Source organism: Pelophylax lessonae, assembly GCF_965119305.1.
Source record: "Pelophylax lessonae genome assembly, chromosome: 13".
Lineage (NCBI taxonomy): Eukaryota > Metazoa > Chordata > Amphibia > Anura > Ranidae > Pelophylax > Pelophylax lessonae.
Window position 1 is genome coordinate 93,013,053 of NC_138780.1, and position 24,423 is coordinate 93,037,475.

The window sequence follows — 24,423 nt, forward strand, 5'->3', positions numbered from 1 at the left end:
TTAAGAATGTTAATAAACAAACATTAACATGTCCAGTAACAGATGTGTGGAAAATTGTGTTTATTTTGCAAAACTGTAAATGTTCAAAATATCGGCCAATACCGAAATACCAATATACAATGGCCAAAATATCGGCAACGTAAAACTGATAATCTGTCGATCCCTAGTAACAAGGACATGCACAGAGAGCAATGACCCCCACCGCCGGGCACCCAACCCACACATGCAGCCAGCTACCTCTGCAGCAGTGCTGTCCACCCCCCCGCATAACTTTCCACTCACACCAAACTGTAAACCCTGGGATTTAGGTTCTGGTATCTCTCGGGCATCTCCCACAGGTTCTTATTCATTTCCTGCTGGCAGAATCCTGGGGGCATGTTGGAGGACATTGCTGCTGCAAACTCTGGCTCTCGTTAAGGACGCAGTGGCCCCGCTCCTTAACAACCAATCATTTCTGGCATTCTTTTCTTTACATTTCAGTTGTTAGAGGGGAACCAAGCCCATAGGTATCAGAGCATTTGCATGAGTACCGATACTCGTGCTTACGCTTAGTATCGGCGCAACTGTAATGAAAACATGAATTGATAATTTTGGTACTTTTGTATCTTTCATCAACTTTCTTCACTTTTGCACATTTTAATGCAATTTTGCATATATAAATAAAACAATAGTTTATTTATATATGAATTGTTCACTCTTTGGTGTTAGACACTGTGTAACGGTATCGATCACTCACTGTGTTTAATTGAAAGGAAGGGGCTGGTAAATATGACATTTATTAGGCCCCCCCCCCACTCTCTATTCTGAAATATCCCCCCCCCCCCCCCCCCCCAGAACCGATGCTCCTGCAGCACTGCCAGTGGGAGAGGACAGCAGGGGAGGCCCAAGAGCATTATAGTCAGTAATGAGGCTGTACAGCAGTCCCTCCATCTGTTGCTCGCGCGCCCCCGTCCCCCCTTTTGAACTGATGGGTCCTGAGCCAAGTACAGAAGGGCTGGCTGTACTGCCCACATCAACAAAAAAAAAGTACAGCTGACACTTGTGCTGTAACAGAAAACATTTGGAGTCTTCTAATAAAGAACTGAATGTGGCATAAACAGAGAGAAATTCAACAGCACATAAAAAAAAGGACTAATAATCAGGTGACATATGGACACTGAAAGCTGTATTTATGGTCATACTGATAGAGTTGTTACTGTGTTACTCCGGACTTGGCTTTTGTGTAGACACTTTGTATGTTTAATATTATACAAGCCAGTGCTGTGAATGGATTGTCAAAGTACCATATACTGTCCAATATTAGATCTGTTTTATAAACTTCTATTTACATACATAAACAAACCTGTACAACATATAAAAAGTTGACTGGAAATCTTACTTCAACCAAGACCCTGTTAAAATTTTCTCTGTAGGATGTTTAACTTTGTAGATTTTCCTAACCACAGTTATTTTTCATTTATATCAGGATAAGGTGTATAGTGAAATTGTTCAGGCGAAGAGTCTAGCATTTAGACAGGTGAAACATTTATCAACTATGCACTGCTCCCAGGGAATCCTTCCATGAGTGACTTGGTGGGTTTAGGCCATCTTCCATTGAGTGACTTGGTGGGTTTAGGCCAATCGTCCATTGAGTGACTTGGTGGGTTTAGGCCATCTTCCATTGAGTGACTTGGTGGGTTTAGGCCATCTTCCATTGAGTGACTTGGTGGGTTTAGGCCATCTTCCATTGAGTGACTTGGTGGGTTTAGGCCATCTTTCACGGAGTGACTTGGTGGGTTTAGGCCATCTTTCACGGAGTGACCTGTTAGTTACAGTTCATCCTTCTGAACAAAAGTCCATCTAGCCTTTGCAGAGATTATTTGATGCCTTTGTTTGCATTGCGCTTTGGATGAGACTTCAGGTGTCGACAGAGCTGGTATCCTTTGCACAGAAATAGTGTACAACAATACCACTTGGATAGCGAGCAAAAGCACTGTAAAAGAGAGGGAAACGGGACAAATGAGGGATGTAAGAATTCACACTTCACGTATATTACTGCATGAGGATAACTGACCTGACCTATGTAGAATAACTGTCACAATGACAAGCACATATTATTTGTATTCAGTATGATTGTTAAACTGCTTCAAGTAAATCAGAATTTGGATTTAGCCAACACGTTATTGTAAAGAAACATGTGATCCCAGTATTGCCACTTTTTAACTTTATTAGTGTACAAGTACTAATGAAAAAACACTATTTAATCCTATCCACCCCTGATATAAGTGGAAATATGCAAATTCCCCAGAAGAGCAGAAAGTACTAAGAGTACACTTTACAAGATGCTTACCAGGCCCTAAAATGTATTAAAAAAAATAAACAGGAATCGGGCAGCCAAATACATCAGTTTCTAGGCTTAGCTTCTGGATTCTTTATTGGGGAGAAATATACTGACCTAGAAGCAGGAAAGCACTTATTCTACTTAAAAAGAGAAGGTTTTCAGAGGTAAACTCACCGGTACCGCATCCCTTGTATAAGTATAGAACACAGGAGAAGAGCTCCGATAGGAGCTGGGAATTTTTTTAGGTGCTAATAACTGAATATTTGCAAGTTGGATAGGTTAAAAATTTTACGTTTTATTCAATTCATTAAAATTTTGAAACAAAACCAATATAAACATTATTAATATCACTCCATCATATTGTTCTGGAGAGTAGTTAAAAAAAAAAAAAAAATCGACAATTGGTGAAATTTCTGGGGTGACAATCCCAACATGTTTCGCCGACAGCTTCGGCTCCTTCAGGGGATGTTTGCTATCACACCTATATCAATAGATAAACTGAAGCATAATCAACAATGTATGTACAAAAATTTGAATCAGTTTGATTAGTCCAAGTAAAAAAAGTAGAACTTATACATTGAAACGTGGATATACCAAATATCAAACGTTATATATATATATATATATATATATATATATATATATATATATATATATATGTGTGTGTGTGTGTGTGTGTGTGTGTGTGTGTGTATACACACACATACATATATTATATATATATATATATATATATATATATATATATATATACATACATACATATATACACATACATACACACATATATGTGTGTGTTACAAATATTTGTACATGACAACAAACTAAATAAAGATTGATAGGGGGCTTCTTACCACTGTGCGTTAAGATAAAGACTTAAGCCTCGTACACACGCAACGATTGTTGGCCGTGAATTTTCGGCCAACGTCCGATCGGCCGATTGTCGGCTTGTTAATATGATGCTTCCGACAACCGACTGACTTTTCGGCCGAACAAAATCTGGTGTGCATGCTATAAAATTCTTGTTGGCCGTCACCAGAACGGCCGATTGTTCTTCAGTCAGTACAGATTTCGGCAGACAAAAATGTGATGAGCAAGACTGGGCATGCTCAGAGAAAAAAAAACACACGAAAAGTAAACCAGAACATGACATCACTTCTGAAGTTGGTTGTTGTTGGCCGACAAAATTTGTGTGCAGTCTAGAGCACATCTCAACCAACACAACACTGGACAAAAGACGGCCGATCGGTCGGCCAACAATCGGTGCGTGTGTACGAGGCTTAATCATCCAGATTTCCACTTGTTTGGGAAGGGAGATCAGCTAAACACCACTGAAACTAATTTACACAAGGATCCCCAAAAGTTGGTTATAGGACAAGGCATTCATGTGCTGGCCACAGGAGAGAGAAATCGGATCCTATTTTAGACAATAAATTCAATAGGTATTCCCATAGATCATTTTATTTTTGCTCTAAACATCTGCCAAAACCCCTGAGTGGCTCAGGATTAGTTAAGACCGAACAACAAAGTGATTTTTATAGAGAAATTAGGGGTGCTGGGTATAATACCCATGGGAATGGTAAGAAAAAAAAAATGGATTTTTGACTTACCGTAAAATCCTTTTCTATTAAGTTCATTAACGGATGCAGTTCTCTCTGATCCATATCAGTAGGTTATACTGCCCCCTACAGGAGTAACACTAGGCAGAAAAAAAGTTCTGGGTACGCCTATGGGCAGTCCCGGAGGGTAGACCCTCTCTCTTTCTGCATAGGATGTCAGTTTAGATCTGCCTAGTCAGGAGTAAGGACTTAGTTCCTTGCTGGGATCTTTGGTCCTGGCATGGAAGGAATTTTTTTAAGTAGATTGTTTTTAGCTAGTCTTTTTCTCCGGAACGTTTTTCCTGTGAGATCTTCAAGCAATTATGCCGGGCTGGGCGACATACTGGATCCCCATATCCAGTGGTCTCCCCAGTCTGGCCATCGAGCGCGTGCAGGCCTTAGCTCCGCGCTTGATCGGCCGCGACATAGTCCCATTGGACAGGGACTGGCCCCGCGAGTTAAACGTCTTGCCAGGACGCACACGACAGGGTCTAGGCTTATGTCGCAGCGTTCCTATATGGCCAACAGCCCCCCTACTCCAGTGGCGTGGGGTCCTGTCCTGAGATGGCGCCCGCCTGTGTTCCCAGTATGGTGAGTAAACGTCTCCCCCCCCCTTCCCTTGACGGATTTTGGGGTGGACGCGGGCCCTCTCTCTGGGTTGGTCGGACCCTTACACTCCTGGGTTTCCCTCTGTCCCGTTGTGACCCCCCTCTTTACCCCCCCCGTGTGCTGGACTGTTTTGGGCCTACCTGAGGCTAGGGCCTGGTGTGCAGGCCGCATGGGGGGGCCCGGGGGTGCGCCGTTCGCGGACGATGGTGAGGGGGGGGGGGCCTCGGTTGGGCCCTCTAGGGCTGGATGAGGTAGTAGGGCTGGCAGGGGTCTCCTATTGCCGTGCTGGGCTGCCATTTTGTTGTAGCCTTGTCTGCAGTTATAGCGGCGGCCATCTTGGGGGGTGGTTTTTGGATATTTTGCGGTGGATTTTCTGCTGTAAAGGCCGGTGGAGTGCCTGGAGGCGTCCTTTTGCTGGAAGGAACCTCTCCCTTCATCCCGGGTTGTTTCCTGGCTCACTATTTTCTCTGTGCCACCGCTGGGACCCTCCTAATCTGATTGCTATCTGGGGACAGTGAGTTACTGAGGGTAGTATAATACCCATGGGACTGGTGAGAAAAATAGAGGAGTAAATTGTGACTTAAATAAACTAAGTAGGATCTGGGAAGGATCGATCAAAAATAGCAACCATATAAAAAAAAAAAAAAGTACCAAAAGGTTGCTTCCACCAGAGAGCCACTCAATCCTCGATTTTGTGCTGCTCTACTAGGGAGAAGTTTACTCCCCAGATCCACTCAAAGAACGCCAATGAAAGAGTGGGGAAAGGGATGCATCCCCACTGGAATCTAGCAAAAAAAAAAGTATGTATACAATGTGTCCAATATGTAGCAATTGAGAGAGTAACACAATTTAACAGAAATCACCCCCATGTGTTCTCACCTGTCATGCTGATTCCACGAGGCTAATGTATGTCCCAGCTTCTCTGCCGATCAAATGAGCTGGCGGGGTGGCTTCCTGAAATACCCCACCCGCCACACCCAGCATCATTTAACACGGACACAAAGGAGCGCCAAACCCCTCCCATCGGCAGCAATCACATAGCTCCAAATCAGTGGGCATGAAAGCATCAAATACTGAATCCACAAACGAACATGCATGAGCGCATTGAGGGCTCAAAGGGACACCATCAATCACTGTGGGATGATGGGAGGACCGAGGAACCAGGGGAAGGGCCCATCCAATATGTCCATGCTGAGTGTCAACCTGATCCTTAACCCTTATCAGCTGGCCACTGCATATGGTAAATGGTATGTAGGCGATATATTTAAATCATAAAAAGGTAAGAAAAAAAGAACAAATATTTTCAAAAACCTTTGTGACAGGCTCATAAGATTTCAAGATAGATCTCTTTCATAAAGGCACTACACCAGGACTATACTGTGGAGCTAGTGTTTCAACCATCAATAAATTGAAACCGACATATGAATAGAGCAGTGTAGTTACAGTAGACCACATTACATGGAAAAGGATTTTTTAAAAAAGATTTTTGAAAAGCATAAAAGGCAGTAGATTGGAGATTCCTGAAAGGGACATAGACGCAATTATACTCAGAGCATATAGGATAAAGGGAAGCCAGTGTATGTAAAAGGAGGGAAATCAAGGGGCTGGGATCGACACTGGATGTAAGTGGGTCCCCCAGGGCCTGGGTAGTGTCCCAGGGGACCAATGCGTCAAGCTAAAAAGCCCCAGTGTCCACCATCTGTGGTTTCTGAACTAAAGAGAATGCAAAGAGGCAAGTCAATGTTAAGATAGCATTGTCCAAAACCTGTAAAGGTGCCTGTAAAACATAACAATTGAGTATTCAAAACATATAGAATTCCATGCAAGAGTTTACCGTATTTGCATATTTATTAACAAAATCCCATATACAGTGCCTTGCGAAAGTATTCGGCCCCCTTGAACTTTGCGACCTTTTGCCACATTTCAGGCTTCAAACAAAGATATAAAACTGTAATTTTTTGTGAAGAATCAACAAGTGGGACACAATCATGAAGTGGAACGAAATTTATTGGATATTTCAAACTTTAACAAATAAACTGAAAAATTGGGCATGCAAAATTATTCAGCTCCTTTACTTTCAGTGCAGCAAACTCTCTCCAGAAGTTCAGTGAGGATCTCTGAATGATCCAATGTTGACCTAAATGACTAATGAGGATGAATAGAATCCACCTGTGTGTAATCAAGTCTCCGTATAAATGCACCTGCACTGTGATAGTCTCAGAGGTCTATTTAAAGCGCAGAGAGCATCATGAAGAACAAGGAACACACCAGGCAGGTCCGAGATACTGTTGTGGAGACGTTTAAAGCCGGATTTGGATACAAAAAGATTTCCCAAGCTTTAAACATCCCAAGGAGCACTGTGCAAGCGATAATATTGAAATGGAAGGAGTATCAGACCACTGCAAATCTACGAAGACCTGGCCGTCCCTCTAAACTTTCAGCTCATACAAGGAGAAGACTGATCAGAGATGCAGCCAAGAGGCCCATGATCACTCTGGATGAACTGCAGAGATCTACAGCTGAGGTGGGAGACTCTGTCCATAGGACAACAATCTGCACAAATCTGGCCTTTATAGAAGAGTGGCAAGAAGAAAGCCATTTCTTAAAGATATCCATAAAAAGTGTCGTTTAAAGTTTGCCACAAGCCACCTGGGAGACACACCAAACATGTGGAAGAAGGTGCTCTGGTCAGATGAAACCAAAATCAAACTTTTTGGCAACAATGCAAAACGTTATGTTTGGCGTAAAAGCAACACAGCTCATCACCCTGAACACACCATCCCCACTGTCAAACATGGTGGTGGCAGCATCATGGTTTGGGCCTTCTTTTCTTCAGCAGGGACAGGGAAGATGGTTAAAATTGATGGGAAGATGGATGGAGCCCAATACAGGACCATTCTGGAAGAAAACCTGATGGAGTCTGCAAAAGACCTGAGACTGGGACGGAGATTTGTCTTCCAACAAGACAATGATCCAAAACAAAGCAAAATCTACAATGGAATGGTTCACAAATAAACATATCCAGGTGTTAGAATGGCCAAGTCAAAGTACAGACCTGAATCCAATCGAGAATCTGTGGAAAGAACTGAAAACTGCTGTTCACAAACGCTCTCCATCCAACCTCACTGAGCTCGAGCTGTTTTGCAAGGAGGAATGGGCAAAAATTTCAGTCTCTCGATGTGCAAAACTGATAGAGACATACCCTAAAGCTGTAATCGCAGCAAAAGGTGGCGCTACAAAGTATTAACTTAAGGGGGCTGAATAATTTTGCATGCCCAGTTTTTCAGTTTTTTTTTATTTGTTAAAAAAGTTTGAAATATCCAATAAATTTCGTTCCACTTCATGATTGTGTCCCAGTTGTTGATTCTTCACAAAAAAATTACAGTTTTATATCTTTATGTTTGAAGCCTGAAATGTGGCAAAAGGTCGCAAAGTTCAAGGTGGCCAAATACTTTCGCAAAGCACTGTAAATAAAGCCCCATATCAATCTATTACAAAAGTAATAAATACATAATGCACATGGTGAATGTTTGTTCTGTGGGGAGGGAGGTGTAGGAAAAGATTCGATATGAATCCAATAAAAAGGATTTAAAGCGCAAGGATTCATTGAGTCCTGGGTGTTTGGTGGCTTGTAAAGAGAAAATCCATTTAGTTTTATGCTGCAATAGGAAATTATTTACGTATCCACCCCTTTCATGGATAGGTGCATGTTCTAATGCGTAGAACTGAATATTGAAAGCATTATCATAATTGTGGTATAAGCCCACATGGCGGCTCATGGGGGTCTCAGGTCGTTTCTTGAATATCAAGCTTACATGGTCTTTGATGCGTTGGAAAAAGGCACGTATGGTTTTTCCTACATTAAAATGCATGTAAGTGCATTTCATGAGGTAAACGACACCAATTGTTTGGCAGTTGGCAAAAAAACTGGGTGTATATTGTCTGTCATTGGATAAGTTAAAAGTACTGACATTTGGTACAAAACGACAATATGGGCACCTGCCACAAGGGGCAGTGCATGTTCGAGAGATCTCAGCATTTCCATCATTTTTGTTTACATAGTGGCTTTGTGATAAACAAGTTTTAATGATTTGGATCTTTTACAAGTTATTTCTAGATTTTTACCAATAGGTTTAGAAACAGTTTGATCCGCTGTCAATAGGTACCACTTCAGTATATTCCGTACTATTTGCTGTTGGCCTGAGAAACATGGTATGGTTCTCGTGGTAACGATTTTATTATGTGGCTTGGACTGATGAATTAATTGGAGTCTACCTTTATGTTTGGCTCTGTGATTTGCCTTTTTGAGACCGGTTAGACTGTAGTCTCTTTGTAATTGATGTGATTGCAATGCTTTAGCTTCAGGGATTAGTACAGTTACATCGTACCCTAAGGCAGGGTTTTTCAACCACTGTGCCGCAGCACACTAGTGTGCCGTGGGAAAAATTCCAATTTCATCCGAAGCGCATGTTAAGGACTATAAATAGCTCCGGTGTCACTGTTACACTGACAGGAGGAGGACAGGAGGAGACATCGCAGTAGACCACCGATGAGCAGAAGAGCACCGATGGATCTGGAGGAGACATGAGCAGAAGAGCGCTGACTGATGATCTGGATGGAGACATGCGCAGAAGAGTGCTGAGTGTGACGGACAGCGGCTATCTGGAGGAGACAATCGCAGTAAGTACTGAGTGACAGTGAGATACTGCAGTGATGGACACGTTTTTGAAAAGGAAAGAACTGGACTCTTAACAAAATTCGGAGCCAGATGAGAGCCCAAGTATGAGTGGGGATCAAAAGAAAGCAAAGATGGTTAGGTCAAGCAAATTCTCTGGCACAAGGCAATATAGCGAAAACTATATTTCAATTGGATTTACTTTCACCGGAGATGCAAACAAACCAACTGCACTGTGCGTGGTGTGTGGTGAAAATCTATATAACAGTGCTATGGTCCCAGCCAGAATATCAGCTTTGTGTTCAGCCAAACAGGCCCAGGTTTCGCACTAAGTAAACAGAAATATGAAAAATTATACAATACTTTATTATTTCATAATAAAGTAATTATAAAATAATTTCTTTGTGTTTGATTCCTATTCAAGATAATTACTTTACATATAGTCAATATAGGCACAGAGTACAATTTTAAAATTTTCTAATGGTGGAGTGCCTCGTGATTTTTTTCATGAAGAAAGTGTGCCTTTGCACAAAAAAGGTTGAAAAACACTGCCCTAAGGTACTGACTGTATGGAATACTAGATACTAATGTTTTTGGATGTGAGCTGGTTGTGTGGAGAATAGCAATTACAGCTTTAGGCTTTTTGTGCAATGAACAGCCTATACTTCCAATCTGGAAATAACTGACAGACAATATACACCCAGATTCTTTGCCAACTGCCAAACAATTGGTGTCGCTTACCTCATGAAATGCACTTGCGGTGCATTTTTATGTAGGAAAAACTAAACGTGCCTTTTTCCAACGCACAATTATGATGCCTCCAATATTCAGTTCTATGCATTAGAACATGCACTTAGTGGTGGGGACATAAATCGTCTTCTATTACAGCGTCAAACTAAATGGATTTTCTCTTTAAAAGCCCCCAAACATCCAGGACTCAACGAATCCTTGAGTTTTAAATCCTTTATATAGGATTCATATTGAATCTTTTCCTACACCTCCCTCCCCGCAGAACAAACATTCACCATGTGCATTTTCTCTAGAAAACTACTTCTTTGTACAAGAATAATATGGGGCTTTATTTCTATAGGGTTTTTTGTTAATAGATACATAAATACGGTAAACACTTGTAAGGAATTAAATTTATTGATGATTGAAACACTAGCCCCACAGTACAGTCCTGTTGTGGTGCCTTTATTAAAGTGTGGATATCTATCTCGAAATCTTATGAGCTCGTCACAAAGGTTTATGAAAACATTTTATTTATTTTTTTTTCCCTTACCTTTATGGTTTTAATATATTGCCTATATACAATTTACCATATGCAGTGGCCGGCTGATAAGGGGTTAAGGATTGGGTTGATATCCCTGACATTCAGGACGGGCTTATTGGATGGGCCTTTCCCCTGGTTCCTCAGGTCCTCCCATAATCCCAAAACGATCAAGTGTGCCCTTTTGAGTCCTCAATGCGCATGCGCTCGCACATGTTCGTTATTGAGTTCAGTATTTGGTTCCTTTTTGCTCACTAATTCAGAGCTATATGATTGAGTCCGCATCAGGCCACAGTGTCATCAAGCTAGGCGTGGCGGGAGGGGTATTCCAGGAAGCCACCCCACCAGCTCATTTGATTGGTGGGGAAGCTGGGACATACATTAGCCACGCTGAATCAGCATTACAGGTGAGAACACACAGGGGTGATTGCTGCTAAATTGTGTTACTCTTTTACTCCCTACATATTGGACACATTGTATATTTTTTTTGCTAGATTTCAGTGGGGATTCATCCCTTTCCCTCCCCCTTTCATTGGCATTCTTTGAGTGGATATGGGGAGTAAACTTCTCCCCAGTTGAGAAGCGCACAATCCAGGATTGAGTGGCTTTCTGCTGGAAGCAACTTATTGGTACTAAAACATTTTATTGCTCGATTTTTTTACCATTTTTGATTGATCCTTCCCAGATCCTACTTCGTTTAAGTCAGAATTTACTCATCTATTTTTCTCACCAGTCCTACAAGTATTAAACCCTAGCATCCCTAATTTTGCTATAAAAATCACTTTGTTGTTGTACATCGTGCCCGAGCCACTCAGGGGTTTTGGGAGAGGTTTAAAGCAAAAATAAAATAAAAATAAAACTATCTATGGGAATACCTATTCAATTTATTGTCTAAAATCGGATCGGATTTCTCCCTCCTGTGGCCAGCACATGAATGCCTGGTCCTAAACCAAATGTTGGACCTTTGTCTGAACTAGTTTGACTTCTGTTTAGCTGATCTCCCTTTCCAAACAAGTGGAAAATCCGGATGATTCATCTTTATCTTAATAAACAGTGGTAAGAAGCCCCCTATCAATCTTTAGTTTGTTGTCATGTACAAATACATGTATCACACATGATATACACTGCCTGGCTGAAAAAAAAAAACCTTAGTTAGACTTACCGGTGACAGTATTTCTAAGAGCCTTTTAAAGACAGCACCTGTAGAGAGAATAGCTCCACCAAAAATTCCCAGGAAACACTGCAGCCTTTAAATCCCTCCTCTTCCACCATGCCTTTAGTTATAGAGTAGCCTCCGACATGCTGGAAAACAGCACAAAACAACCAACCACAATAGGCTATTAAGTCATATTTAAAGAAGATTTAGGGAGGGTAGTAGGCTGCTGTCCTGAAAGGCTCTTAGAAATAACATCACTGGTAAGTCTAACTAAGGTTTTCCCAAATCACCTTTTAGGACAGCACCTGGAGAGGATAACCTAGTAACTTACCCTTAGGACAGGACCACTGCCTGCAGCACCTTCCTCCTGAAGGCCTGATCTGCAGCTGACAGTAAGTTTAGCCTATAGTGTCGAAGGAAAGAAGAAAAACTGAACCAGGTAGTCAGTCACCTTGCAGATTTGTTCAGGCAAAGCACCGGCTCTTTCGGCCCAGGAAGCAGCCACTGACCTAGTAGAATGGGCAGCAATACCTTCAGGAGGATCTTCCTCCTGAGCAATGTAGGCTCCTTTGATTGCCCACTTTATCCACCTTCCTAAAGTACTTTTGGAGGCTCTCTCCTTTGCGAGATCCCATGAAGATTATGAACATTTGATTTTCTGAAATCTTTGGTCACAGAGAGATAATGTAACAGACATCTTTTTCCATCTACAGTATGAAAGGTCTCCTCCTTAGCGTTAGCTGTAGCCGCAGAAAAGGTAGGTAGCACTATTTCCTGAATACGATGAAAGGTTGTAGAGATCTTAGGAAGAAAGGCCGGATCCTTCTGAGAATTAATCAGTCCCAAAATATAACTAAAAAAGGATCTGCGCCCGACAAGGCCTGAATTTCACTAATTCTTCTTGTTTTAAGAACCAAACTCCTCAGAGATGCTTTCTGTAAAGGCTCAAATGGAGCTTTAGTGAATCCTTTTACCACGAGAGATAAATCCCATTTGGGAAAAACTTTAAGGGCTATCGGCCTATTTCGTGCGAAGGCCTTGAAAAACCTGATAATTAAAGCTTCTTGAGATATAGTTTTCTCAAAAAAAAAAAAAAAAACAAAAACAAAGAAAAAAAAAAAAAAAGTACCCCACCTCTTCCCTTACCCTTCTGGAAAGACCACCTATTTTTTTTTTGGTCCTGCTCTCTACTTCTCTGGGGTTGTGGAACAGCACGAAAATTTTTCTTGATAGGCTGTTTTTTCTCTCAGAGGGAAAGGCCTTCTATCTGCCGTTCTGTCCAGGATTGATTCCAGATCTGGACCGAACAAAAAATCCCCAGAAAAAAGCAAACCGCACAATTTGATTTTAGAGGCTGAATCACCAGACCTCGTCTTCAGCCAAATAGCACACCTGGCCAAGTTGATCAAAGCTGAGGATCTTGCAGACATTTTAATTGATTCTGCAAAATCATCAGTCATATATTTAACTGCTTTAAACAGTAATGGAAAAGACTTCAGTAAGTCCTTCCTGGCTGTCCAAGACTCCACATGACTTCTGAGTTGTTCCAACCAGCACTCCAAATTCCTGGCAACCATAGCCGGCTTAAGGCTGGATGAGGTGGAATCCCATGCCTTCTGAAAGGACTGAATCTGCCCTCCTATCCATTGCATCCTTTAAAACACCCATATCCTCGAACGCCAAATCTGTGCAGCGGGAAACTTGGGATAAGGCCGGGTCTACTCTGGGCCCTTTATTCCAAACATGGGTTTCATCATCTTCAAAAAGAAACCTTCTCTTAAGGATTTTAGAGAAGGGGGCCCCTTCAGGCGCTTTCCATTCTTTAATGGCTTCTGACAGAACCTTGTGCACTGGGAAAACCCTGTGCTTACATTCATGCAGACTGATACATTCTGTCATGCACAGAGAGTTGAACCTTTTCCTCCAGGATCTCAAGTGTAGTATAGATTGCCCTAAGCAAATCCTCTACTTCTTCTAAGGACAATTTGTATCTGGACGCTCTACTAATGTCCTCTTCCTCCTCATCCGTATCCCTGAGGGAAGGAAGTGTACTTGCCCCTTCTCTCTGAGTCACTGGCCTCTGTTGACCTTGAGGTGGATGCCAAGGAGCAAGATAAAGTACTCTGCTGGGAGTCTGTCTGTGTTGCTGGAACCTTAACCAATAAGGAACCGACTGAACTTAAGGTATCCGTTAACTCTTTCACAGATGAAAATAAATCTTTACATTGATGCGCAGACTCCTCCTTAACAAGATCTGCTATGCAAGTTTTGCACAGTGGTTTCGGCCAAGTATCTCTTAAGGGGTTCTTGCAGGAAGGACATTTCTTTGAAACCGAGGGAGACCTGGATTGAACTGTGGCTTTAACCTTAATAAGAAAAAACCCATTTACCTAATGGCTCTAACAATATAGCAATGTAACACCCAAGGTGAACAGCAAAAAAGACCACCCCCTGTGCACTAAACCTGTGCACCAGCAAGACAGTATCCCAGTTATGCTGAGGCCGTTCAAATCCAGCACTTACAGAGGCAGGCTTCTCTGGAGGCACGCAAAACAAAGACACTCAAAAAAAGGCCAATAGTGAAGATGAAAGTACCACTGTATCCCTCTTACCCGAGTCTGGCCGGTGCTAGCAGCCCCTGCTTCTGCCGTCCTCTCCTCCATCTCCTGCAGAGAGCGGAGTGGAATAGGACAGAAACAATCAAATGTTTAAAAATGCTGCTTCCTGTGTCCCCACGCTCCAGGTACCGGAAGTGGAAGCACCGACCTCTGACCTGCTGATGATCACTGTGTTCCAGCGTCCGGAATGAACACCGCAATGCACCCGCCGTAAGTCTCGCCTATGGGAACATGCGCACTCGCAGGCCGGGACCGACATGCGGGGACTGCCGCAGAAATCGGCTCCCTGCCTGGGCTGCTTTCCAGCCCAAAACCCACGGCTCCCAGGCACACAGACGGGGTATCCTGGCAAGGCCTTCGCTCCCCTGAACTGGAAGGACCAGCAGCTCCGGAACACCCCCTTTACAGTCTGCGGGGGGGGGGGGGGGTGCTGGGATGGTCACTGCAACAAAGAGGTAAGCTCCCTCCCTCCTGGAGAGAGCGCAGCCCCCCTAATGGTTCCTGCAGCGCTTCTACCATGGTGGGGGAAACACAATAACTGAAGGCATGGTGGAAGAGGAGGGATTTAAAGACTGCAGTGTTTCCTGGGAATTTTGGGTGGAGCTACGCTCTCTGCAGGTGCTGTCCTGAAAGGCTATTTGAGAAAAAAGTCACCACCTAGAATTAACTAAGCTTGCAGTAACGATCCTATTGGATAGTTACTGCATGTGCACAAAGAATGAGCTCAGCTAACTCCCTGAATATATTGAATGACCAGGTTATTCCATCAATTGATTTTTTTTCTTCCCTGATGGGCATGGGCATATTCCAAGATGACAATTCCAGGATTCCTCAGCCTCAAAGAGTGGTTCAGGGAGCATGAGATATAATTTCACACATGGATTGGCCGCCACAGAGTCCAGAACCTAACCCCATTGAGAATCTTTGGGATGTGCTGGAGGAGGCTTTGCGCAGTGGTCCGACTCTCCCAGCATCAATACAAGATCTTGGTGAAAAATGAATGCAACACTGGACAGAAATAAATCTTGTGACATTGCAGAAGCTTATCGAAACAATGCCACAGCAAATGCGTGCCATAATCAAAGCCAACAAAATATTAGAGTGTGTGACCTTTTTTTTGGGTGGCGACTTTTTCTTTTTGGCCAGGCAGTATATAATATATATATATATATATATATATATATATATATATATATATTTTTTTATTATATATATTGTTTAACTTTTGATATTTGGTATATCCGCATGTTTCGACGTACAAGGTCAACTTTTTTTTTACTGCGACTATTCGAATGGATTACATTTTTTTTGTACATACATCGTTGATCATGCTTTTATCTATTGATTTAGGTGTGATAGCAAACATCCCCTGAAGAAGCCAAAGCTAAATCGGCGAAACATGTCAGGATTGTCACCCTAGAAGTTTCACCAACTGTCGATTATGTTGGCTACTCTCCAGAAAATATGATGGAGTGATTTATTAGTAATGTTTATATCTGTTTGGTTTCCAAATTTTAATGAATTTAATAAAACATGTTACATTTTTAACCTATCCACTTTGCAAATATTTAGTTATTGGTACCTAAAAAAAAATCCCAGCTCCTGTGGGAGCTCTTTTCTGTGTTCTACACTTATTCTACTTGTCAGCTGCATGGAGTGTGTACAGTGCTATTAAAGAAATTGATAAATTTGTAAAAAAACTTTCTGCACTATCCCTGTGTATAAACCACCTATTACTCAACTCTATATACTATAGGAAGAAGCTAGCACCACTATGCATCCAACCGCCTGCACAAAATGAAATAGATCTATATAGTCCCAAAAAAGTACAGCGCTCTTCTTTAATAAAGTGCATTCAAATTATAGTGCATAAATAAATATCTGAAAACAGTGTAAAAACCATCTATTGATAATAAATTTACTTGAGTCCATCTTTTCTTTTAAAAAATGTACACAGTCCAATATATTTAATGATGGAATGAGATTATATTATATTATATATATTTATTACACACACACATTCCATCATTAAATATATTGGACTGTGTACTTTTTTTTAAAAGAAAAGATGGACTCAAGTAAATTTATTATCAATAGATGATTTTTTACACTGTTTTCAGATATTTATTTATGCACTATAATTTGAATGCACTTTATTGAAGGAGAGCACTGCATTTTTTTGTGACTAAGTAAAGAAATTGAGCCACCTATATGAGCAGAGAAAAAGCCTTCTGGGAAATCCAAAGTAAATGACATACAATTATACTTACGTTTCGGGGGTGAAATAATGATTTAGGGTACTGTAGAATCCAGGGTGTAAAACAAAAAACTGCCCTATAGCTTTTTTTTGGAAATTACAGAGGGAAGAGCTACTGGCAGTAAAGCTCCCCCACTATCCTCTCATGAGTGATCCAATTGCAGCTACTCAATGGTTTCGCTTATCAATTTTGTTGCTAGGGAAAATAAAAAATCAACTGCAGTCAATACAAAGTCTGTGTGATTCCAGTCATTTGTTACAGTCTGAATGACTGATATTTTTATTTTATTTGTTTATTTTTAGGTAAAGCTTTTACCTGCAATCCATACCTCAGTGACAGATTTTCTTTATAGTGGATATAAACACTACCTACACAGAATTTAGTTTGCTTTTAAAGCAATGTAACATAAGTTGCTTTTTATTAATAAAAGACTTTATTCCACCATTGTTTCCTATTGTTTGCTTCATCTCAGCACAGCTGATTTTCTGCAGTCTCTTTGCAGCTACTTCCTGTCTACATGTATAAACTCCAGCAACTGCTGTATGTCCTTGTTCAGATCCCGATGGTGACAAAAAGTGGGACATACAAAGCTAAATGTATTTTCCAGCACACTAGCCATCAGAAAAGCCACAAAAGTAGACCAGGCCCGTGCAATGCGTGTCGGCTAGTGACAGGGTGACAACAAAGAAGAACATTTGAGAGACGGGCAGAGCACGGTCACCCTGTAACAGCTAATGTCCGGTTAAGGACCTTCATGATGGAACCTCCAGATTTTTATTTTTTTTTATAAAAAGCTACAGATTTAAAAATAATAAAGGGGTTTTTGAAATTACTTGAAGATTATTTGAGGTTTACATATATAGCAAATTTCAGGTGTGGGTGGAATTAGTTTGATTGCTGCAAAACTTTTTTACAAAGTCTTCTCTAGTAGAGTGCGCAATCTGTCCTCTCAGCCAAAATACTGATCTGAGAAGCAAGGTGGCTCATTGAATCTGACATTGTATTGTATAATTGTAGGGCGGTGCTACTCGTCTGACAACATGCCGCTGCAAATGTCAATCGTGGCTGCGTTTGCACATGAGTGTCAATTGCGGTTTTGTAAATTATGTACCATTGTTTTAACTGGATGTTTTAATAAAACATGACTACATTGATACCTTGTTTCATTTGTCTGGTATCATGCTGTGGTGAGAGGGACTGAGTGTCCCCTACTAAGGATTGAGATCCAGAAGACTGGTGGATATTGGTGACAGTGCCGTGACTCATCTGTATGCTCCTTGCTGGATTCTTTTGGAATGGCATTTGACGTGTCAAATTCTTTTTGGAATTGTGCCACAATCATTTATTTAAGAACAGTGGCTCCCTTTAAAGATCCACACAGGTGTCTCTAGTGTGATTTATATGTGAGCAGTTTTCTTTTGTCTGGGGAGTGGCCACTTCTACCATACTTCCACATAAGGACGACTTTCAGAATTAATGATTTCATGGATTATTCCATAGTTACACCAATTTATGATTGACTTCATAAGGGTACTATGACCCTAAAGAGAACTTTTTTTTCTGCACTGCATTGATCATTAGTTGTTTTGCGTGTTTATTAGCGCTGCATTTTTTGCTTTATTTTTTCACTAGAGGGTGTTGTGTTTTTCCTCAATCGCTTGCAGCTCCAATTAGAACTATCGCTGATCTTTTATTCTTTTTATGGTATTGTATTATTCATATTATTGAAGTCATGAACAGAATTACAGACTAAATGAACACGCAATAATGTTTCTCCCATTGGAATAGGGTCACTGCATACCTGTTTCCAATTTTCTTCTTACATACACTACATATCTTCTCCTCCGTGATTACACACTTCATCTGTTGATGGGAAATTCTCTCCTCTTGTACCTGCAAATGTGAACTTCACATTAATTTCTGTATAAAACAGTTATTTAAAAATGCTTCCATATATACACCTACTACCCCATCTTCCTCAATCCCCAGTGCTCTCGGACACAGCCTAATGTAGTGTTTATATCCTAGGTCCTGAAATCTTCACTGAAACTGCCTGCACAGTTGTTTTGAATGGGCTGTACCACTACATTAAAAAGGCTTAAACTAGGTATACACATTCAGATGCAAAAGCTGGTCATTAGACTGGCCTCTGTTGAACGATCTTGCTGGAAAACAGGCATTCAATCAGCACATGCCGCCAATGGCTGCAGTTCTGATCAATGTATTCTGGCAGAGGGGTCTAAGGGGGGGGGGGGGGGGGGTGGAGTCCCAGTTGTCATAATACAATAGCGTAGCAGGGGAGATCCCTGCATCCACATTGCTTGCATTACCAAAAGCAGATGAAAAGCTGATCAGTGTGAAAGGGGCCTAACTAATGCACTGAGGTCGGCTTGCAAGTTGCAGCCCTCCTGTAAGGATGTTATTCCACTGTATAGCTTGGTGTCATTTGCAAAGACTGAAATAGTACTTTTAATCCCAGACCCTATATCATTTATAAAGTAAGGGTCCCAACACTGAACCTTGGGGTACAACACTGATAACCTAGACCATTCAGAGTATGAATAATTAACCACTACTCTTTGAATATGGTCTTTTAGCCAGTTTTCAATCCATTTCCTAAGGATTGTCCAAGCCTGTAGACTTTACCTTACACATAAGCTGTGTGCTTTGGCAAAGTCCAAGTATACTATATCCACAGCAACTCCTTTGTCTAATTTTTTTGTTTACATCCTCATAAAAAGAAGCAGCAGCAGCATTTTTTTTTTTTTTTAATTCAACATAATTGTTTAAAATACAAACAAAGAGAAGCAATGCAGAGTATAGCAAAACTAGGCATCCAAAAAAAAAAAAAAAAAAATGAGTTCAGTGGTACAGGCACCGTAAACATATCATGATCCAAGAGATATCAGAAAACATATAAGAGGAAAAAAAGACCAATGTCATTCCAGCACAGAGGTGTCACATAATGAGGATATCAACCACATATCATCATTTTAAAATTCTAGCACCAAGAGAAGATTTTTTTTATATCAATCCATTGACGGTCATCGTAGAACTGTACACATAATGAGAGGATAAGAAGCTTGCTGCAGCATAAGTTGTATGACTAACTTCTATATATAGAACGAAAGAGAAAACACAAAGAGAAAAAACAGAAAGGGGGGGGGGGGGAAAGGATTAGAGTGGAAAGACTGAAAGATGAAGAATAATTTAGTGCCAAATAGGATCCACACTATTGGACACTCCCCACCAAACCGACAAACAGGGCACTGAGGAAGTAACTTTAGTGTGGATGCAGTTCTAAAGAGGTGCCCGGGATGCCAAATGTCATTAACTACTTCCGGTCCGCGCTATAGCCGAAAGACGGCTACAGCGCGGACTCGAATTTCCGGGAGGCCGTCTTTAAACTGCCTCCCAGTACCAGGCTCCCCGTGCGCTCCCGCGAGCGCGCATCGGGTAAAATCTGTGTTGGCCGTGTCCCTTGGACACAGCCAATCACAGATCGTGGCGAATGGCCAATCACAGCGGCCATTCATCACTCGATCGAGGCATCCAATGAGAGATGATCTCAAATGTAAACATATGAGATCATCTCTCATTGCCAGCTCTCCTTCCTCACACACAGACTGCAGTGTGAGGAGAGGAGAGATCCGTGAGTTTACAGTGTGTGATCTGAGTTGACCACAGTGCCCACAAGTATGCCCACAGTGCCCATGTGTGCCCACAGTGCTCATCAGTGTGCCCACAGTGCCCAGTGTCACAGTGCCCATCAGTCTCACAGTGCCCATCAGTCTCACAGTGCCCATCAGTGTCACCGTGCACCATCAGTCATCAGTGCCACCAGTGTCATGTCTCACCGTGTCAAAAGGGCCTACAGTTCAGTGTCATCAGTGCCATTATTGTCACCGTGCCAGTGTGTAGGATCACCAACGATGGCAAAGAAATTTTTTTCAGCCGAGGAGGCCTTCAATATCCTGAGTGTGGACGAAGAGATCAACAGGGAGCTCTCTGCTTCGGATTCAGAGTCTGACTCCGAAGTAAATTACGAGCCGGTCATAAGCAGTGGGACGCAGACCGACTCCGACGAGGACGAATATTGCGTGCCTACCAAACTAAGGCGTTCTGGTGAGGAGGAGGCAGTGCCATCCACCATCTCCGCAGTGCCATCCACCAGCTCCGCAGTGCCTCGGCAAGAAAGGCCAAGTTCAAGTGGGGTGTCACCTCGCCCCCAAAGGGTTAGGACCAACGCCAGCCTTCCCTATGCCCTTCAGAACCCCTTGTGGCTTCCTCCTAACTCAGGAGAAGCCATCATCCCCCCTTTCACTGCCCAGCCAGGAGTCCAGGTTAACACTGAGAACTTTGCCCCCATAGATTTCTTCAGTTTAATTATTACAGAGGACCTGCTGACGTCAATTGTGGCCCAGTGCAACCTGTATGCACAACAATTTATTCGGAGTAACCCCACGTCATTTTATTCCCATCCCTTTGAGTGGAGAGACCTAACGGCGGAGGAGTTCAAGCGCTTTTTAGGCCTCACCTTCAATATGGGACTCAATAAAAAAAATTAATTGCGTGCATATTGGTCAACCAAACCTATCTACCATATGCCCATCTACTCTGCAGTAATGCCCAGGGCCAGATATTTGATGATAATGAGGTTCCTCCATTATAATGACAATACCCAGTGCCCTCGCGGAAATTCCCCAACATTTGACAAGCTTTATAAAATTCGGCCACTTCTAAATTATTTTTCGGAAATATTCCCTCAATTATTTACCCCAGACCAACATGTATGTGTGGATGAGCCCCTGGTTAAATTTACCGGCAGGCTGGGCATCAAACAATTTATTCCCAGCAAACGGGCCCGCTATGGGGTGAAGGTGTATAAATTATGTGACCGAACCACAGGGTACACATATGCCTTCAAGGTGTACGAAGGGAAAGACACCCAGCTGCATCCCCCTGAATGTCCAGACTACTTGGGATCAAGCGGGAAAGTTGTTTGGGACCTCATTTACCCTCTCCTAGAAAAAGGCTACCACCTTTACGTAGATAACTTCTACACAAGTTCCGCAACCTTCACAGGAAGAAGACTCCTGCATGTGGCACGGTCAGAAAAAACAGGAAAGGTTTTCCTTAAAAGCTCGTAAACACCAAGCTGAGAAGAGGGGAGACGGCGAGTCTGCGAAATGAGGAAGTTCTGGCTGTAAAGTGGAGGGACAGAAGAGACGTGTACATGCTGTCTTCAATCCACAATGACAACTACGTGGAAGTCCGAAGAAGGAATGGCCCAATCCGAAAGCCAACGTGTGTACATGAGTACAACTTGTTCATGGGGGGAGTGGACTTCAACGACCAAATGATGGAACCCTATCTACCCACAAGATGAACATACCATTGGTACAAAAAAATATCAATTTATCTTTTTCATTTGGCCACATACAATTTGTACATAATATACCGCAAGTCCACCGAAAGCCCCCAACCCTTCCCTTTATTACCTGGAGGAAATCTTCACTGCCCTTATATTTCCAAACGGCCCACCAGAAAACATTCGATCTGACTTAATAAGTAGACTTTCTGAACGCCATTTTCCCCAGTAAAATTCCTCCCACACAGACAAAAGACGGCAGAAAAAATGTAGGGTGTGTACCAAGGCAGGAGTTAGAAAAGACACCCGTTATTATTGTCCCCAGTGTCCTTCCCAACCAGGCCTCTGTATAGAAGACTGTTTCCGCCGTTACCATACTTGTCTAAATTATTAGTGAAGTATGGTAAACGTAGTCCTCCACCTTCACCCCTTATGCCACTGTATGCTCCTGAAATGACCCTGGCCTGTTATTCAACGACGCCTTTGCCTGCTGATTTTGTACATATGTCTGCCTGCTCCGGAACTGACCCTGGCCTGTTTTTTGACCATGCTTCTGCCTGCTGATTCTGTTCATACCTCTGCCTGATCTGGAACTGACCCTGGACTGTTATTTGACCACACCTTTGCCTGCTGATTTTGTACATACCTCTGCCTGCTCTGGAACTGACCCTGGACTGTTTGACCACGATTTTTGCCTGCCTCTTGGAGTAGTGGGTCTCGCATATGTGAGGGGACCAGAATTGTTTTTCTGGATGAGGAAAACACATTTTTTTGTTTTTCTTCTTCTCAGATTAGGGTCTGGATCCCGGAGGCTTCAAAGCGATTTGGGTGGGAGAAGCCTCTACCCCTGTCCCCATTCTATCCCGACAGAGGCCCTACTTCTGCCTGCAGGACTTACTACCATCATGCCTCTGCCTGCCACATGAACTGTCCACACCAGCACTGCTCACAATATCTCGGCCTGCACTGACACTGGACTGGTATCCTTGCCTGGAGAATTGCATGCACTGTTGCTGACCAAGTCCCTGCCTGCTGCCTGGACTCAACTCCTGTGGACAACTGTGCTTCTAAAACTACAGGTAAGCTTTTGTTTACCCTTTGCTCAGCAGAATGTATTTTGGGGTGTAATTCATGGTATGTGCATGCTATGTGTCCCTAGAACACCTGATGGTGTTCTTTGCATGTTGGGCCTCTGTATGTGACCTGACTGCGTAAAAGTCTCACACATGTGGTATCGCCATACTCAGGAGGAGTAGCAGAATGTATTTTGGGGTGTCATTTTTGCTATGTACATGCTATGTGTTGGAAATATCTTATAAATGGACAACTTTGTGTAAAAAAAAAAGCGTTTATTTTTTTTCCAAATTTTCCAAAAGATTCTGGAAAAAAATGACATGTTCAAAAGACTCATTATGCCTCATAGATTATACGTTGGGGTGTTTGCTTTCCAAAATGGGGTCATTTAGTGGGCTTTTCCATTGTGCTGGTGCTCCAGGGCCTTCAAAAATGTAATAGGTGGTTGAGAAATGAAGTGTATTTTATGCTCTGAGAACGCCTGGAGGTGCTACTTCAATGTTGGACCTCTGTCTGTGGCCTGGCTATAAAAAAGTCTCACACATGTGGTATCGCCATACTCAGGAGGAGTAGCAGAATGTATTTTGGGGTGTCATTTTTGCTATGTACATGCTATGTGTTGGAAATATCTTATAAATGGACAACTTTGTGTAAAAAAAAATGCGTTTTCATTTTTTTTCCACATTTTGGGGTGTTTGCTTTCCAAAATGGGGTCATTTAGTGGGCGTTTCCATTGTCCTGGTGCTCCAGGGCCTTCAAAAATGTAACAGGTGGTCAACAAGTAAAGCCCCGTACACACGTACCGATCGTCGGCCGAACGATCGGCCGTCTTTTGTCCAGGGCTGTCGTGTCTGTTGAAAACTGCAAAAGACTGCACACGAATTTTGTCGGCCAACAACAGCCGACTGCAGAAGTGATGTCATGTGATGGTTAACTTTCCGTGTGTTTTTTCTTCTCTGAGCATGCCCAGTCTTGCAAATCTGCTGATTGTCGGCCGAATTCTGTACTGACTGGCGAACAATCGGGCGTTCTGGTGTTGGCCAACAAAAATTTTAATGCCTGCACGACAGATTCTGTTCGGCTGAAAATGCACTGTCGGCTGTCGGAAGCATCATACTAACAAGCCTACAATCGGCCGATCGGTCGCAGCCGAATATTTGCGGCCGACAATCTGTACGTGTGTACGGGGGCTTAAGATGTGTAGTTTATGCTCCTAGAATGCCTGATGGTGCTCCTTGCATGTTGGGCCTCTCTATATGAGTAGACTGTAAAAAAGTCTCACACATGTGGTATCGCCATACTCAGGAGGAGTAGCAGAATGTGTTTTGGGGTGTAGTTGTAAGTATGCATATGCCATGTGAGAGAAATAACCTGTTGAAAATGACAATTTTGTAAAAAAAAAAAAAAATTATTTTTGCAAAGAATTGTGGGAAAAAAATGACAACTTCAAAAAACTCACCATGCCTCTTATTAA

General features: G+C 42.3%; 1 protein-coding gene across 1 annotated transcript in view; it reads right to left on the reverse strand.

Moving 5' to 3' along the window:
- Nucleotides 1-1,767: 1,767 nt before the first annotated feature.
- VPS39 (VPS39 subunit of HOPS complex) overlaps nt 1,768-24,423 on the reverse strand; it is a 118,998-nt gene continuing 96,342 nt past the window's right edge. The window contains exons 24-25 of the mRNA XM_082275200.1: nt 18,306-18,397; nt 1,768-1,972 (exon numbers count right to left, since the gene is read on the reverse strand). Of these exons, the coding sequence (XP_082131326.1) occupies nt 1,897-1,972; nt 18,306-18,397 (168 nt within the window). The 3' untranslated portion in view covers nt 1,768-1,896. The remainder of the gene's footprint in view (nt 1,973-18,305; nt 18,398-24,423) is intronic.